This window comes from Oncorhynchus mykiss, chromosome 18, assembly GCF_057628025.1.
Source record: "Oncorhynchus mykiss isolate SJ-2025 chromosome 18, ASM5762802v1, whole genome shotgun sequence".
Classification (NCBI taxonomy): domain Eukaryota; kingdom Metazoa; phylum Chordata; class Actinopteri; order Salmoniformes; family Salmonidae; genus Oncorhynchus; species Oncorhynchus mykiss.
Window position 1 is genome coordinate 80,682,340 of NC_143039.1, and position 12,808 is coordinate 80,695,147.

Consider the following 12,808-nt stretch of genomic DNA (forward strand, 5'->3'; position numbering starts at 1 on the left):
AATAGAAAATGATTCAAGTAAAAGTGAAAGTCACCCAGTAAATTACTACTTGAGTAAAAGTCTAAAAGTAAATGCTTTTAAATATGCTTAAGTATCAAAACTAAAACTTAAGTATAAATCATTTAAAATTCCTTACATTAAGACCACCATTTTCTTGTTGTTTTAGCCAGGGGCACACTTCAACACTCAGTCAGATCAGAGACAGTAGGGATGACCAGGGATGTTCTCTGTTTAGTGAGTCCTCCAGATCAGAGGCAGTAGGGATGACCAGGGTTGTTCTCTGTTTAGTGAGTCCTCCAGATCAGAGGCAGTAGGGATGACCAGGGTTGTTCTCTGTTTAGTGAGTCCTCCAGATCAGAGGCAGTAGGGATGACCAGGGATGTTCTCTGTTTAGTGAGTCCTCCAGATCAGAGGCAGTAGGGATGACCAGGGATGTTCTCTGTTTAGTGAGTCCACCAGATCAGAGGCAGTAGGGATGACCAGGGATGTTCTCTGTTTAGTGAGTCCTCCAGATCAGAGGCTGTAGGGAGGACCAGGGATGTTCTCTGTTTAGTGAGTCCTCCAGATCAGAGGCTGTAGGGAGGACCAGGGATGTTCTCTGTTTAGTGAGTCCTCCAGATCAGAGGCTGTAGGGAGGACCAGGGATGTTCTCTGTTTAGTGAGTCCTCCAGATCAGAGGCAGTAGGGATGACCAGGGATTAGTGAGTCCTCCAGATCAGAGGCAGTAGGGATGACCAGGGTTGTTCTCTTTTTAGTGAGTCCTCCAGATCAGAGGTAGTAGGATGACCAGGGATGTTCTCTGTTTAGTGAGTCCACCAGATCAGAGGCAGTAGGGATGACCAGGGATGTTCTCTGTTTAGTGAGTCCTCCAGATCAGAGGCTGTAGGGAGGACCAGGGATGTTCTCTGTTTAGTGAGTCCTCCAGATCAGAGGCAGTAGGGATGACCAGGGATGTTCTCTGTTTAGTGAGTCCACCAGATCAGAGGCAGTAGGGATAACCAGGGATGTCTTGTTGATAAGTGTGAGAATTGGACCATTTTCTTTTAGGTGTCAGGGAAAATGTAAGGAGTAAAAAGTACATTCTTTTATTTAGGAATCTGGTTTAGTAAAAGTTGTCAAAAATATACGTTTTGAGGGCGTGTTCAATTGGCATGCTGACTGCAGGAATGTCCACCAGAGCTGTTGCCAGAGAATTGAATGTTAATTTCTCTACCATAAGCCACCTCCAATGTTGTGTTAGAGAATTTGGCAGTACGTCCAACCAGCCTCACAACTCCAGACCACGTGGAACCACGCCAGCCCAGGACCTCCACATCCGTCTTTTTTTTTACCTGCGGGATCGTCTGAGACCAGCCACCCGGACAGCTGATGAAACTGAGTAGTTTATCTGTCTGTAATCAAACCCCTTTGTGGGGAAAAACTCATTCTGATTGGCTGGGCCTGGCTCCCAAGTGGGTGGGCCTATGCCCTCCCATGCCCACCCATGGCTGCGCACAAGGCCGGTCCTTGCCATTCTGCCACCATAAGCTCAAAACTAGAATCGTCACAGTCAGCAAAATGACCTCTAAAATACATATTTTCCAAATGTTGAAGTTAGGTAAAATTTAGTTTCTGAATGAAAGGTGAAAACCTATTTTCCATTTGTTTAAAATACGTACTTTCCATGATGTTGAAAAAAATATATTTTCCGGGCATAATCCGGTTCATTTTCGGTTCTGACTGAAAGTTGAAAATGGAACTTTCCTGATGCTGAAAATACTTATTTTACAGACGTTGAAATTGGTATTTTCCGGATGTTGAAATCAGGTTAATTTTTGGTTCTGAATGAAAGTCGGAAATAAGTAATTTATATTAGTCTATTTTTGGGCCAAATCAAGGCTGGTCAAGACCGGACAAAATCTGGTCCGGACCACAAACCAATGTTTGTGTTTTTTGGAAATCAAGGCCGGTCCAGAACAGCAGACTTCTAAAAGGCGTCCGTGCTGACTGAGATGTAGCTTTCAGTGTTGCCTGACATTTTATTCTATGAATTCCCTTCTAAGTGGTGAGCTTTCCGTTTGTAAAACATCAAAAAACGATGTCTGGAAAGGACCAAAAAAAGACGTCGGCTAGTGCTTACTGGGGTGTAGCGTACCATGTCGCCCTCAGTGGAATTGTATGAATGCCCTTCCCATGTGCAACGGCTTTATTAGTCCTGATTCCGGTGACTAATGAATTCGGCTATTTAAACCATGAATATCAACTACCCAACTTTATCAGGAGTTATCGCGAGCCTATTCGCAATGCTCACCGGGAAATGCAGAAGAATTTTATTTTTCACTATGATCAGCTTGTCAAAAATGGAGGGATTCAAACTTGAAACCACTGATCATGACAATGGGGTGAAACTCCTGGACAACAGTTGCGATTATCCATTCCATATCGTCCATTTTTACTTTGACCTGTCCTGTTTTTAGGATATGTTGTTTATTAACGTGTTTTTTTTGATCGAGTGCCATTTAGGTTAGGCTATTTGATCGGAGAAACCTGTATGATCATTACATTATCATACATTTTATCTCCAGCCCTTTAGGCTACAGAAAATAACCAACTACTCTTTCTACCATATCCTAAAGCTACATGATTTATGTTAGATCATGTTTTGGAGGAACTGTTGGTGGACCTCCGCTGAGATGCATCTCTCCAACAGCACCCCAGAGAGGCGAGTTGGGAATAGACGAGCAACATATCTTGCGTCCCTGCCTTTGACAAAGTGGACACTGCTTGTCAAAGGACGGCATCAGCTCTCACCTAAAAAGCTGAGAGAATTGTCATTGTTTTTGGGGAGAATTATGTGAGTTTTTATGTGTTGTTCGAGGTGCGTCTTGGTCAGTTTAGCTCAGAAAACGCCGCAGTCTTCAACCCTGCCTAAAAATGCGCCCCTCTGCCCAGTCATGTCCATCAAGGGCCGTATCTATTTATTTTAATTGACGGATTTCTTTATATGATCTGAAACTCAGTTAAATTATTGAAATTGTTGCATGTCGCGTTTACATCTTTGTTCAGTATATTTGTGCTTAAGTACTTTACACCACTGATATCGACCATATATCTACCAACCATGAAGAACGATACATTAAAATCAATCATTCTGTGATTGATGTTGAAGACAGTCTTCGAACGGTGAAAACATTTCTGGGCAATGTAGTTTTTGGACATATTTGTTATTTAGTTAAAGCTTCACTGGCGCTTTGTTCATTGCCAATCCCATATCATCGGTCTTTGAGAATCTAACGTTTTAAAGAGTCCTGAAAATAAGAATATCAACTTTAAATTGAACGTGAATTTGGACTGAACGTCAAGTTAAAACGAACTCCGTCAACTAGAATCTAAGACCTGACCAATCAACTAAGGAACCTGTTGTGATGTGATAACCAATGAAAATCGCGATAGTTCAATAACCGGAAGTATGCAGCGCAACACGTTTTTTTTTTCACCAAGCAAAAACGTTATAGAAAATGAATTTATAAAATTGCTGTAAGTATAGAAATTGTTTTCTCAGTTGGAAATAAATATCCAACTATTCAGTGACAGCTCTGTGGAATTTGTGGCAGCAACTGTGAGCTTATCAGTAGTGTATCACAGTATACACTATGTCCTGGGATGTCCAATCAATGTAGAAGAAGAGCCTTTACCTTCTAACGACTCTTGGCTTGTGAGCAAAACAGTGCATGTTTGTAGGTATCTCAAGAGTTTCATTGTGGAGTCATAAGTTTGTAGTCAAACCGTTCAGACTTTAGACATTTTTGTGAGAACTGTCTTCCTTGTCTCACAAGCACAGCTCCAGCTCAGCCGCTGTTAATCGCAGAAGAAATAGACGAATACAATGCAAAAACCCAGAAGCCTGTTTTAAAAGGGGCTAAGGCACTAAAACACACCAGCTTTAACGTGATACTGGAAGCATTTTAATGTCTATATAAATCCCATGTTACCATTGAGCATAAGCATATTTCATTGTGCGTTCTGCTGAAACTCTATCCCTATGCGTATGTATATCACCCAAATGTGTCATCTGCTCACAAGTAATTATTAGCCTTTGCCTGTCCTTCAGTGGTAGAGAAATTGCTACCTTCTGAAATGAATGTCCCTCTTTTACGCAGAAGTATGGAAGTGTTTTGGGGGCAAATGTTTAGGAAGAAAGATGAGGGATGCTTCATTTCTGCTGAAGGTCTGAGATCTCTCTTTATGAGCTATAATCCTTGATAAAACACGTGGCATTTTACCCTTATTAACTGTTTTGGATTTGTCTATGTACTGACAAAATAACCCATTCTGTTAATAAAAAACTTTTTTATTTCCAACTTTAATAAACTCAAAAACAATCTGTATTTGAGAAGTATTTACAGGTTCTGTTCTTTCAGCAGTTACTTCACTGTTCTTAACCATTTAGGAAATCACTGCACAGGGATCACAAGGCTAGTTCTCTGGGAAACTAGGCTTTGTTAGTTTTCACTTAGCCACTTGATTCACTGTACTGTATATCTGGACTGAAAGGATTGTGTGTGTGTATATATATATATGTATAGGAGAACTTCTGCCCAAGTTACTTGATGGCAATGGATTTACCATGTCTCAAACCTGATTATATAATAAATTATAAACTGGGTGGTTTGTGCCATGAATGCTGAAAGCCATGGACATATTCTTATCATTCTTATCTGCAACACGTTTAAATTGTACTGGGCGGCCAGCTGACGTTCAATTTGATCTGATTCCACATAACAACAAAATCATAACGTTAACATGGATATGTTACATTTACAGTCATGGAAAAGGTGGAGACAGACGAGCATCTCTTAGCCAAGCAACATCGCAAGGAGAAGAAGGATCTGCAAGGTTGGCAATTAGATGGAGGTTTAAGATTTACAATGATATCGTTGCTGTAACGTTATTAGTACTTTGCGTTCAACTTATACTCACGTTGTAACACCCTGAGTGGGATAGATATGACATGCCTATCTGTTATTCTAGTTAGCTACTCATTTTATTGGTTTAAAAAAAAAATAACAAGTCTAACTTTTTGAAAATCAAAACAGCAGTTCAGTTTAGGCAAATATACCTTTATCTGTGTTAAGGTTAGCTAGTTAGATCATTATTATTATTGTAGTATGACTACTGTAGACTGTTGTTATGGCCATATGACTACTGTAGACTATTGTTATGGCCATATGACTACTGTAGGCTATTATTATGGCCATATGACTACTGTAGACTATTGTTATAGAGGTTTGACTACTGTAGGCTATTGTTATGGAGGTTTGACTACTGTAGGCTATTATTATGGCCATATGACTACTGTAGACTATTGTTATGGAGGTTTGACTACTGTAGACTATTGTTATGGTCATATGACTACTATAGACTATTGTGATATGTGAAAAGGGGACATAAACCATAAACCATGTTTCAGCTAAAATCCAGAGCTTGAAAAATGCTGTCCCCAAAAATGACAAGAAGAGGTGTAAAACAGCTGACTGACTGATATTACCAAGCTGTAGGCTGAGCTGAATCAGAAACACAACGAGGAACAACTCGACTCATCATGAGGAGGAGGAGCAGACGAAAAGGTAACTATTGTCTACATATCAGTGCTTACAGAATTTCCCAAACTATGGGTCGCGAGAGACAGATTTAAAAATGGGGTGGCGAGAGAACCTCTGAAATAAAATAAATGCCTTCTCGTTGTCCCTCAGTCCTGCCCTTCTTCTCGTTGTCCCTCAGTCCTGCCCTTCTTCTCGTTGTCCCTCAGTCCTGCCCTTCTTCTCGTTGTCCCTCAGTCCTGCCCTTCTTCTCGTTGTCCCTCAGTCCTGCCCTTCTTCTCGTTGTCCCTCAGTCCTGCCCTTCTTCTCGTTGTCCCTCAGTCCTGCCCTTCTTCTCGTTGTCCCTCAGTCCTGCCCTTCTTCTCGTTGTCCCTCAGTCCTGCCCTTCTTCTCGTTGTCCCTCAGTCCTGCCCTTCTTCTCGTTGTCCCTCAGTCCTGCCCTTCTTCTCGTTGTCCCTCAGTCCTGCCCTTCTTCTCGTTGTCCCTCAGTCCTGCCCTTCTTCTCGTTGTCCCTCAGTCCTGCCCTTCTTCTCGTTGTCCCTCAGTCCTGCCCTTCTTCTCGTTGTCCCTCAGTCCTGCCCTTCTTCTCGTTGTCCCTCAGTCCTGCCCTTCTTCTCGTTGTCCCTCAGTCCTGCCCTTCTTTCTTCTCGTTGTCCTGATGTCCTGCCCTCCTTCTCGTTGTCCCTCAGTCCTGCCCTTCTTGCTTCTTGCTTGATGATCAAAATGACTTAGTATACTAGTTAGCTTTCAGAACACTATCTTTAAAGGAAAACCAACTCCAGATGAGAACACAGCACTGCATTAAAACAACCAAACTGTCACTCCAGGGTGTGTATAAAATATCACCTGTGTGTGATCACCCCTCTCTGGGTGTGTTTTCAGATGGGTTTGAGAAGTATTGCAGTGACGTAGCAGACACAGTCTCCTGGGGTGGACCACTGGAGGACCACTGGAGGACCACTGGAGGACCCCTGGAGGACCCCTGGAGGACCACTGGAGGACCACTGGAGGACCACTGGAGGGCCCCTGGTGGACCACTGGAGGACCACTGGAGGACCACTGGAGGGCCCCTGGAGGACCCCTGGAGGACCACTGGAGGACCCCTGGAGGACCACTGGTGGACCACTGGTGGACCACTGGAGGACCACTGGAGGACCCCTGGAGGACCACTGGAGGACCCCTGGAGGACCACTGGAGGACCACTGGAGGACCAATGGTGGACCACTGGAGGACCACTGGAGGAACCTTAATCACTTGATCAGGCTATTTGTTTTATCAAAGGACCCAACAGAGCACCTGGTGTTTTAATGGTTTTATACTGATTTATAAATTGAATCAAATTGCATTTGTCACATTATTATTCTTTATTTATTTAACCTTTATTTAACTAGGCAAGTCAGTTAAGAATAAATTCTTATTTACAATGACGGCCTACCCTGGCCAAACCCGGACAGCGCTGGGCCAATTGTGCGCCGCCCTATGGTACTCCCAATAGTAGTAGTGACGCCTCTAGCACTGAGATGCAGTGTCTTAGACCTCTGAACCAGGGTCTGTAGTGACTCCTCTAGCACTGAGATGCAGTGTCTTAGACCTCTGAACCAGGGTCTGTAGTGACGCCCCTCTGAACCAGGGTCTGTAGTGACGCCTCTAGCACTGAGATGCAGTGCCTTAGACCGCTGCGCCACTCGGGAGCACTCGTATAAGGAAATCAGTCAATTGAAAATAATTAATTAGGCCCTAATCTATGTATTTCACATGACTGGGAATACAGATATGCATTTGTTGGTCACAGATACCTTTAAAAAAAAAGAAGGTAGGGGTGACCACTGCGCCACTCGGGAGCCCATTCATGTATGATGATTCTGTGTTTCCTAACAGTTGAGAGCTCTGACACAGGTCCTTCAACTGCCAATAGAAGTGCTCCAAGCTGATTCTCCATAATCATTGGAGAGGAATTTAACAAGTCTCCCATTATGTTAGTACCATGTCACCTCTAAACTTCCCCAGCTTCGTCTACCAATGAATTTGAGTGGTTACAATTCTCCAACCTCATTCTTCAGCCTTATAGATAAACAACGTGACGAGGGCTGCCATTTTGTTGAAAAACAAATGAAGCCAAATGATGAATTTGTGCCTTTTTAATTGTTAATATTGTTTTTTAGGTACGTGCGTCATGCGTATGGACTGGGAGAACATTACAACTCAGTGGAACGTCTGAAGGAACTCAAGATGAAAGCTGACACTCATTGAGTTCAATTATAACAAACGCTAAAGTGTAGCATGGGTGGAAATTGAAAAAAATGTGGGAACCCACCAATGTAAAACCTATGCATTCACAAAGTCAAATGACAAAAATAATTTCACTCCCGGAGATACACACAGACTTGCCATCCAAGGAATTCGATGGGAGGAGTGAAAGGCAGAGACTGAAACTAATACCACCACCTAACTATGTGAGGACTGAGAGAATAGTTACCATCACAGTGACACACTGGAAGTAACTTTGTACATCCTTCATCAGTGTTTATGAATACTTCTGAAATCACCATGGAAATGTTGTCTATTAAATATATATTTTGGTGGCGATGTGCTGTTATTTCTAATGACAGCAATCAAAGGCCGATGGTCTTTTCTGCGTGTGTTGTAATGAAACAGCAGGTTTCGAACCCTCGACCTTCTGGCCCGAAGACCAGCGCGCTATCGACTGTGCCCCCAAAAACGGCAGGGTCGGTATCCGCGTTTATAAACCCAGGGTTGTTACACGCGCTGATGGACAATATTGTCTCATACAATAAAATGTTTTTCAATTCCAGTTTCATTTCCCGCTGGAAAGACATTCATGCAAAAAACGTTACAGCATATTATCCTGTTGAATGTCCATTGTCAATTTTATTTCAATTCAACGCGTGTGATGAGATTAGGGATATGCTTTTATAGTAGCTAGAATGGTTCTGAAGTTCAGACGATACATTTGTTAAAAGATTTCCAGAAGGAAATAGAAAACCAGACAGGTTTCCAGGAGAGACCGCCAGAGTTCACTAAAGTGTCGCAAAGGGGATTACCGTCAACTGACGAGCATCTCGTTTCTATGGGAACCTGCCTACCTTGTAGGACGCGGTGTTTTTATTCAGTGTAACAAATCATGGCTAACAATCTGGTTATCAGAGCTTTGAAAGCTAACTCAAAGTCGTTCAATTTGAGCTCCAAGAAAATGACCGAGGTTCCCAAATCGGTTGCGAGATTAACACATATTTTGACCCTTCATTTGAACAATAACTCTCTTACTTCTCTGCCTGTGGAACTGCAGACGTTACGAAACGTGAGTAACGTTAACCCGGACAGACGTCTATACCAACACCTTGTTAGCTGTAGTACAGTTATGTCTTAGGTTATTTGACTTGCCTGCTAGCTATTTAACCAATGCATTTATCTTGCTTTTTGTTCTCTTTTTGCATACTGCAAAGTTGACAGAACTCAATTTGGGAAATAATTCTCTGGACGAGGTCCCATCTGTTCTGAGATACCTGAACACCTTGAAAAAACTTTATTTGTTTGGAAACCACATTACAAGATTGCCACCTGAGGTGTTAGGTAAACTATGCTGCTGTCGATATGGATTAAGATGTAAATAGGTACCGTACAGAACCATGATAACCACTCATCGTCATCACACACACACTCAGATTCATCACTATATATTGTATCTTGCAGATGGACTTGATAACCTCACTCTCCTCAATCTGAACCACAATCACATCACAGTCCTTCCACCAGAGATTAAAAGGTACCATTTTGTTGACTAATAGCCTAATTGTGATTCATACAGTAAACCTGTATATGACAGAAGAATAGACAATGTAGGTTGTGTTTACACAGGCAGCTCAATTAAATATTTAAAAAAGTCCCACGAACCTAATTGGTCTTTTGACCAATCACATCAGCTCTTTTTCAGAGATTACCTGGCTACCCAGACTCCTTACTCTGGCCAAACACTACGCTATGCCCACAGACGTTAGTTGCTTCTCATCAATAAATCTGGATCTGAGTTCCTCCCAGACCCTTCACTGAATGCAAGCACATTCGGGCCATCTGATTGGTCCAGAAACCAATGGGTTGAACACGTGGGTAATGCAGTGGTTAGAAAATCCGTCATTGATACTCTGATTGGTTAGAGACGATCCAATTGCTGACGACTTTGTTTTGTACGTGCTCCTCGTCACCACAAACGACATCATTGATGTCAGTCTCAGACTGAAGTATGTAGCGAACCACAGGGCAGCTGAATCATTTAGAGTCGTCAGGCTACTGCAGAGCTGATCTGATTGGTAAAAAAGCCCAATTTAGTGAAATCTCGATTAACCCAGAACTAAAATCTCGAGTCATTTTACACTATTTGGTCTTTTGACCAATCACATCAGATCTTTTCGAATCAGTGTAAAAACAAAATATCAGAATTGGGCTGCTAATGTAAACACATTGAGCATCTGACCAAATGACTCAAGATTTTAGTTCTGGATTACCTGAGATTAGGCTAAATACAGAATTACCACATTTCTTGTTTTCTCAGTCTTTCTAACCTAGAAACCCTCAGCTTACTGGACAACCAGTTGGAGGAACTTCCTGTAGAAATAGGTTTTCTCAAGAAGATGGTTGAGATGAATTTAACCAACAACAAGCTGTCCAGACTGCCCAAACAGATATACAGTTTGTCACAACTGGCCAGATTATATCTGGCCAGAAACAACCTCACAGAACTGCCAGAGGTGGGTGTTGTTCAGGCTCTACTTAATGTTTCATCTTTCTTAGGTTTCATTCTTCATATTTGTTCCTGTGCCACTTTCACTGGCCTTGCTTCAAATGAGGTTACCGATCCTCCACTTTCTTAGGTTTCATTGTTAGTCCGTTTTGCTGAATGATATTGTTTCATGACCTGATGGTTTACTGTCCTTAAACCTGTCCTCTTGTCCTTCAGGGTGTTATTGGGCTGATGAAGCTCAGAGTGCTGGATGTGGCTGGAAACCGTTTATCCATGTTTCCTGTCGACGTATGTACGCTTTGTCTTCACCACAATATTATTTACAGTACAACAACAAGATATAGCAGAATATGAAGAGGTTATTGCTAGAGGAGGGAGGACTGACGGTGTTGTCGTCTATAGTTGGTAGAGTAGGGAGGACTGACGGTGTTGTCGTCTACAGTTGGTAGAGGAGGGAGGACTGACGATGTTGTCGTCTACAGTTGGTAGAGGAGGGAGGACTGACGGTGTTGTCGTCTACAGTTGGTAGAGGAGGGAGGACTGACGGTGTTGTCGTCTACAGTTGGTAGAGGAGGGAGGACTGACGATGTTGTCGTCTACAGTTGGTAGAGGAGGGAGGACTGACGGTGTTGTCGTCTACAGTTGGTAGAGGAGGGAGGACTGACGGTGTTGCCGTCTACAGTTGCTAGAGGAGGGAGGACTGACGGTGTTGTCGTCTACAGTTGGTAGAGGAGTTAGGACTGACGGTGTTGTCGTCTACAGTTGGTAGAGGAGGGAGGACTGACGGTGTTGTCGTCTACAGTTGCTAGAGGAGGGAGGACTGACGGTGTTGTCGTCTACAGTTGCTAGAGGAGGCAGGACTGACGGTGTTGTCGTCTACAGTTGCTAGAGGAGGGAGGACTGACGGTGTTGCCGTCTACAGTTGCTAGAGGAGGGAGGACTGACGGTGTTGTCGTCTACAGTTGGTAGAGGAGGGAGGACTGACGGTGTTGTCGTCTACAGTTGGTGGAGGGGGGAGGACTGACGGTGTTGTCTACAGTTGGTAGAGGAGGTAGGCCTGACAGTGTTGTCATCTACAGTTGGTAGAGGAGCGAGGACTGACGGTGTTGTCTACAGTTGGTAGAGGAGCGAGGACTGACGGTGTTGTCTACAGTTGGTAGAGGAGGTAGGCCTGACGGTGTTGTCGTCTACAGTTGCTAGAGGAGGGAGGACTGACGGTGTTGCCGTCTACAGTTGGTAGAGGGGGGAGGACTGACGGTGTTGTCTACAGTTGGTAGAGGAGGTAGGCCTGACGATGTTGTCGTCTACAGTTGGTAGAGGAGCGAGGACTGACGGTGTTGTCTCCAGTTGGTAGAGGAGGGAGGACTGACGGTGTTGTCTACAGTCGGTAGAGGAGGGAGGACTGACGGTGTTTTCGTCTACAGTTGGAAGTGGAGGGAGGACTGACAGTGTTGCCGTCTACAGTTGCTAGAGGAGGGAGGACTGACGGTGTTGCCGTCTACAGTTGGTAGAGGAGGGAGGACTGACGGTGTTGTCGTCTACAGTTGGTAGAGGAGGGAGGACTGACGGTGTTGTCGTCTACAGTTGCTAGAGGAGGGAGGACTGACGGTGTTGTCGTCTACAGTTGCTAGTAGGGGGCAGGACTGACGGTGTTGTCGTCTACAGTTGCTAGAGGAGGGAGGACTGACGGTGTTGTCGTCTACAGTTGGTAGAGGAGGGAGGACTGACGGTGTTGTCGTCTACAGTTGGTAGAGGAGGTAGGACTGACGTTGTTGTCATCTACAGTTGGTAGATGAGGGAGGACTGACGGTGTTGTCGTCTACAGTTGGTAGAGGAGGGAGGACTGACGGTGTTGTCGTCTACAGTTGCTAGAGGAGGGAGGACTGACGGTGTTGTCGTCTACAGTTGGTAGAGGAGGGAGGACTGACGGTGTTGTCGTCTACAGTTGGTAGAGGAGGTAGGACTGACGGTGTTGTCATCTACAGTTGGTAGATGAGGGAGGACTGACGGTGTTGTCGTCTACAGTTGGTAGAGGAGGGAGGACTGACGGTGTTGTCGTCTACAGTTGGTAGAGGAGGGAGGACTGACGGTGTTGTCGTCTACAGTTGGTAGATGAGGGAGGACTGACGGTGTTGCTTTCTACAGTTCCAGCTTCTGACCCTGAATGAGCTGCTCTGCGAAGGAAACACATTCGTGAAGAATAAGCTGATGGAATCTGTTCAAGCTGTGGAGGTGCTGTCATTGAAGGTACAATCTTTAAGCTATCATCGTTATAGGTGACATCAGTGGTGTCCAACTCCAGTCCTGCAGGGGTACAGGGTGGCATATAGACTACATCAGGGGTCTGTCAGGGGTACAGGGTGGCATATAGACTACATCAGGAGTCTGTCAGGGGTACAGGGTGGCATATAGACTACATCAGGGGTCTGTCAGGGGTACAGGGTGGCATATAGACTACATCAGGGGTCTGTCA

General features: G+C 44.1%; 2 protein-coding genes across 3 annotated transcripts in view; both read left to right on the forward strand.

Annotated features, from left to right (window-relative positions):
- The first annotated feature begins 3,427 nt into the window (after positions 1-3,427).
- LOC149975656 (uncharacterized) lies at positions 3,428-6,924 on the forward strand. 2 transcript variants are annotated; one of them, XM_090206847.1, is made up of 5 exons: positions 3,431-3,516; positions 4,140-4,207; positions 4,804-4,875; positions 5,450-5,606; positions 6,462-6,924. In XM_090206847.1, exons 4-5 carry the CDS (start codon positions 5,582-5,584, stop codon positions 6,827-6,829), a joined length of 393 nt encoding a protein of 130 aa, XP_090062973.1. In that variant the 5' UTR covers positions 3,431-3,516; positions 4,140-4,207; positions 4,804-4,875; positions 5,450-5,581; the 3' UTR covers positions 6,830-6,924. The 2 variants fall into 2 exon arrangements, with proteins under 2 accessions (XP_090062972.1, XP_090062973.1); XM_090206846.1 differs by lacking the exon at positions 4,140-4,207 and having other exon boundaries at positions 3,428-3,516.
- A 1,664-nt stretch (positions 6,925-8,588) lies between these two features.
- lrrc69 (leucine rich repeat containing 69) overlaps positions 8,589-12,808 on the forward strand; it is a 63,797-nt gene continuing 59,577 nt past the window's right edge. Inside the window, exons 1-6 of the mRNA XM_036953639.2 lie at positions 8,589-8,898; positions 9,044-9,170; positions 9,291-9,363; positions 10,147-10,342; positions 10,552-10,623; positions 12,481-12,582. Coding sequence (XP_036809534.1) covers positions 8,722-8,898; positions 9,044-9,170; positions 9,291-9,363; positions 10,147-10,342; positions 10,552-10,623; positions 12,481-12,582 — 747 coding nt within the window. The 5' untranslated portion in view covers positions 8,589-8,721. The remainder of the gene's footprint in view (positions 8,899-9,043; positions 9,171-9,290; positions 9,364-10,146; positions 10,343-10,551; positions 10,624-12,480; positions 12,583-12,808) is intronic.